The sequence below is a fragment of the Eriocheir sinensis genome, chromosome 16 (assembly GCF_024679095.1).
Source record: "Eriocheir sinensis breed Jianghai 21 chromosome 16, ASM2467909v1, whole genome shotgun sequence".
In the NCBI taxonomy this organism is placed as follows: Eukaryota; Metazoa; Arthropoda; class Malacostraca; order Decapoda; family Varunidae; genus Eriocheir; species Eriocheir sinensis.
Window position 1 is genome coordinate 21,850,473 of NC_066524.1, and position 5,540 is coordinate 21,856,012.

At 46.6% G+C, this 5,540-nt stretch overlaps 1 protein-coding gene across 1 annotated transcript in view; it reads left to right on the forward strand.

The window, feature by feature from the left end:
• Positions 1–4,784: 4,784 nt before the first annotated feature.
• Positions 4,785–5,540, forward strand: part of LOC126999573 (proton-coupled folate transporter-like) — a 30,030-nt gene continuing 29,274 nt past the window's right edge. Inside the window, exon 1 of the mRNA XM_050862342.1 lies at positions 4,785–5,540. This exon is cut by the window's right edge and continues 855 nt beyond it. Coding sequence (XP_050718299.1) covers positions 5,399–5,540 — 142 coding nt within the window. The 5' untranslated portion in view covers positions 4,785–5,398.

Below are 5,540 nucleotides of genomic sequence, written 5' to 3' on the forward strand. Positions count from 1 at the left end.
CCTTTACAACACTGTGGACCACTCATCAAAGGGTTCAGGCATAGACCTACGCACTGTTAGGCCTTAGGGGCTCTCCACAGGGCCTTGTCTTAGCAGGGAACAGAAACACTCACCAGGTGACTTACTTGCAACACTAATGAAGCAATGCAACACCTCAGAACAGCACACACCTTCCTCTGCAACACACACAACACATACCCATGCAATACAAAACCCAGTATCCAATTAATGTAGAAACCAGGTGACTTACTTGCAATGCTGACCAGCAACACAACACCTCAGAACAGCACTTACCTTCCTCTGCAATACTGATTAGCAAACACACACACAACACACACCCATGCAACACAAAACACCAATATCTCATTAATGTACAAAACCAGGTGACACAACACTAACGAAGCAACACATCTCTTCAGAACAACACTTACCTTCCTCTGCAACACTGATTAGCAAACACACACACAACACACACCCATGCAATACAAAACCCAGTATCTCATTAATGTAGAAAACCAGGTGACTTAATACTTGCAACACTAACAAAGCAACACAACACCTCAGAACAGCACTTACCTTCCTTTGCAACACTTACTAGCAACACAAAATCCTCCTCCTCCTCCTTTTCCTACTAATGATAAATGTATGGTAATAATATTTTTGTGGTGTAATGATGGCTAGAATTTATATATTTTTGTAATGCATTCCAGGAGTTTGAGTGAGAGAGAGAGAGAGAGAGAGAGAGAGAGAGAGAGAGAGAGTATGTGTGTGTGTGTGTGTGTGTGTGTGTGTGTGTGTGTGTGTGTGTGTGTCTCGTGGATAAGTTATTTTGTACCATTGCTCACAGAGAAATAAATCTTTTAACCAGACTTTATCCTGAACTTCAACCAACCAGAACCTACCTATATTTTTCCCTCCATTAACCTCTAAGTCTGAAGTCCCTTGCTGAGTTGCTGTATAAGACTAATAAGTATCTACAGTCAAGCAAAAGGGGAGACCTGAATAGTATAGTGTGGTGTCAAATTAGTTCAGTTGAAAAGAGGAAGGAGATGGGCTGACCAGGACTTCAATTCTAACCTGACCTGCAGAGTATAGTGGGGTGTCAAATTAGCTCAGTTGGTGTGAGAGAGGAAGATGGGCTGACCAGAACTTCAAATCTAACCTGACCTAACCTAACCTGACCTGAGCTGTGTACTATAGTCACAGTGTGTTGTTAAGTTGGTTCAGTTGGTGTGAGAGAGGAAGATGGGCTGACCAGAACTTCAAATCTAACCTGATCTAACCTAACCTAACCTGAGCTGTGTAGTATAGTCAGTGTGTTATTAAATTGGTTCAGTTGGTATGAGAGAGGAAGATGGGCTGACCAGGATTTCAAATGTGTGGTGAGTATGGACAAGAAGTATCAGGTTGGTAGTATTTGAATTGTCAAGTAGGTAGTGCATGTTAGAGGTATGTAAGGCTATTGACAAGAAGTATTGGGTTGGTAGTATGTGTACTGTGAAGTAGTTAGTGCATGGATGCCATTTACAAAACTAGTGGTTGAATTAGTGTTATTTGCTTCATCCTTCTCAAGTTTAATGGCTCGTGAGGGTTATAAATATTCAATAGACAGATAAGAGAGCCAATAGATATATAAATAGATGATATATAGATTGAGATAGATAGACCAGCTGTCCCGTGGTTCTCCCAGATGATGAAGACCAAGAAGCAACAAGCAGCCCCAAGTATCCCTGAGTCACACAAATATGCTTACTGTATGCATGTGGGGATATTGTTAGAACCTTTACTGGAGCAGGATGGAGTACACTATTGTCAGACTCAGATGTCAAGTCAGTTTGGGTGGAGTCTGCTGAGGGAGGTCCCTGGACACAGCACTTACAAATCTTACTTGATCTAGGTATACAGAATATTAACTAGTAACTTAACCTAACCTGCCTCAATTTGTAACCTTCCCTAACATAACCTGCCTCAATCCCAACTTGACCAAACCTATAACCTCCCTCAACTCCTAACCAAACCTAACCTAACCTGCCTCACTTCCTAACCAAACCAGATTTTGATACACAATTTCAAATAATACATAGATGACATATGAGGGAGAGAGTAATGTATTGGGGGCGATGGAGAAGCATTGTGAAGAGACTCAGGCCCCACACAAACTGACCTCATATTTGTACAGGGAACCATGTGGAGATGAAATTACATGCATCTGTATTTGAAACCTTTACGGGAGCAGGATGGAGAAAAGTAACAACAGAGAATTTTTTTTTTTTTTTTTTTTTTTTTTTTTTTTTACATCCCCAGTTATGCTTGGCTCATGCTGCCCCCCGGAACTCATTCTTGATTCACTGGACGGTTTCTTCTAGAGTCCGGGTTGATGGATGGTCTCTTGGACAGCATGTGGGTAGTCTTAGGCCACTCGGCGGTGACTGAAAAATCCCAGGTGGTAGCGTGGGGATTCGAACCGACGTTGTCCATGGCGGGGTGAATGTGAGCCCAGCACGCTAACCACTCAGCCACCGCCTACCCAAGAATGGAGAACCCTGGGAAAGGCCTACGTGTGTCCTTCTTGTGACAAATGATGATGATGACTTGTGATTTACATGCTGACTTAAGCATCCCTGGCTTGTGACTCAGGGTGCTTGTGGCTGCTTGTTGGTCTATATCATCATCCAGGAGAACCACGGGATATCCTGTCTATCTATCTATCTATCTATCTATTCAGTATTTATGCCTAGAGGTAGACTGTCCCCTCATAAGCCATTAAAAAAGAATTATTTGCGTAGCGTACACGAACTGAACACGTTTTAAGGGAAAGTGAGAAAGGGGGAGGAAGGGAGGGAAGGAGAGAGAGAGAGAGAGAGAGAGAGAGAGAGAGAGAGAGAGAGAGAGAGAGAGAGAGAGAGAGAGAGAGAGAGAGTTATGACTTGGTATAGCGTAAAAGCCCTTCAGATTCCACTCCATGATGAAAAATAAAGAAAAAATAATAATAAATAAATAAATAAAAAGATTTGTAAATATAAAGAAGTAATAATTTGATAACTTTGGAAATATATTTTCATCATCATCAGTTCTTCATTTTCTTCTTCTTCTTCATGTTATACAGTCTTCTGATATCACCAACGTGTGTGTGTGTGGATTAGAGAGTAATGATTAGGAGGAAGAGGAGGAGGAAAAGGAAGAGGAGGAGGAGGAGGAAGAGGAGGAGGAGATTTGGGAGGCGTTATTAATTGCATCTAAGGTATAAATTAATTCTTCCTGTCTCCTTCCTTCAGAGAAACACATAGCCCGTAGGAGGAGGAGGAGGAGGAAGAAAAAAGGAGGAGGAAGAAAAAAGGAGGAGGAAGAGAAGAAGAAGGAGGAAGAGAAGGATGAGGAGGAGAGAAAGATATCAGGAGAGAATTGGAAGGAGGAGGAGAGGAAACGAGAGGAGAAGAAGAAGAAAGATAAGAAAAAGAAAATGAAGGAGAAGAAGAAGAAGAAGAAGAAGGAGGAGGAGAAAAAATGAGAGGAGAAGAAGAAAGATAAGAAAAAGAAAATGAAGGAGAAGAAGAGAAGAAGAAGAAGAAGAAGAAGAAGAAGGAGAGAAAAAAAATCAGAACCGCATAATTTTCCCTCCATGCCTTATAAAGAGAGAGAGAGAACTGGAGGTAAGAGGAAGAAGAGGAGGAGAGAGAGAGAGAGAGAGAGAGAGAGAGAGAGAGAGAGAGAGAGAGAGAGAGAGAGAGAGAGAGAAAATAGCAAGAGGAGGAGGAGGAGGAGGAGGAGGAGGAGAAAGGTGGGTGAGTCGGGCCTGTCCCCATCACACCGTCTTTTGCCTTCTACAGGATGTGCTTGCAGAGTCCCGGGGAAGTCGTAAGAGGTCGTAGAAGGTCGTAGGATGTCGTACGATTTAGATGAGTGGTAGAGGTTTTAACTTGTCAGTATTTGTATAGTTTTTTTTATATTTAGCTATCTGTGTATCTATCTATCTATCTATCTATCTATCTATCTATCTATATCTTCTTCTTCTTCTTCTTGGGCAGCGTCTTACATGGATCGAGAGAGAGAGAGAGAGAGAGAGAGAGAGAGAGAGAGAGAGAGAGAGAGAGAGAGAGAGAGAGAGAGAGAGAGAGAGAGAGAGAGAGAGAGAGAGAGAGAGAGAGAGAGAGATAATAGACTAGACTCCCTTGCATACTGATTACACACACACACACACACACACACACACACACACACACACACACACACACACACACACATACACTCACACGCAAGGAAGGGCAATGGTGTATGTAATGAAGTTATTTATCAAGTATATTCACAAAAGACTATTATTATTATCATTATTATTGTAGTAGTAGTAGTAGTAGTAGTAGTAGTAGTAGTAGGGTTGAAGTATATATAGTCAGTCAGTTCTTCAGGCAATATACAGGTAATCTAATGCAGGTGTTTGTCCAGGTAACTTTGATCAGGTAACTTCCCCTCTTCCCCTCAGCCATTCCCGGACCTTCTTAAATAAGCCAACTTATGTATACCGGCTGCTCCACTTCATTCTCCCTCCCTTCCTCACCTACCCCAATTTAGCCCCCCTCTCTCTCCCTCCCTCCCCCTCTCCCTCTCTCTTCTTACTGGTTTGTGTCTCCTCCTCCTCCTCCTCCTCCTCCTCCTCATTTATTTTTGTCCCCTGTCCTCTTCTCTTCTCTCCCTTCCTCCATGCCCCTTTGCTCCTTCCTTCTTCCCTACCCCTCCCCCCCTGCTCCTCTCCCTCCCCCTCCTTCCATCTCTCTCTCTCTCTCCGTGTTTTCGCCACCTGCCTTTCTCTTTGCATCCCGCGGCGGCATCTACGAGCCCCGACACACCCTCTCCCACGCCTCTCATCGCCCCGCCCCGCCCATCAACACCTGGCCGCCTCTCCTCCCCCGCCGCCCCCCACCCCCCTCGCCTCAACGCAACCCGGGCAACACAACAAAACACGGTGCTCGACCTTTCGGGCAGCGCTAAGTGGGCGACCCTCAGGTGTGACGTCAGCCACACTTCCGTCGGCGGGCGGCGGGCGGCGGCGGCGTGGCTCACTCTTGGCCCAGCCAGGACGCGGAGAGCAGCGCCGCCCCCCTCCCTCCACGCCGAGTCCTGAGAGGCAGCAGCCACGGCCCTTCCTCACGTGGCAGGCTTTGTGCGGTGTGTCGCGGGGCAGTGACGGGCGGCGTGTGTGGCGGCGCTACTGCCGCGGGGACTGGCGACCAGTGTGCAGATCTGTGGTGTGACGGTGCGTGCTGACGGTGCAGTGAGGTGACGCCTCTTAGGTGGGCGGCAGTGCCAGGGGCAGCGGGGCGGGTGTCCGGGCGGCACCGCGGGCGTCGGGGTCTCCTGCCGCGGCGCGGACAGCAATCGGTCTCGGGTCGGGGTATCGGGCGTGATGGCGTCGGGCGGCGCCCCGCAGGCCACGTCGCCGTGGCGGCGGATGCTGGCGTGCCTGGCCACGGTGTCGGTGGAGCCGGTGATGCTGCTGGACGGGCTGGGCTACTCCAACATGGTGGTGCTGGTGGAGAACCTTCAGA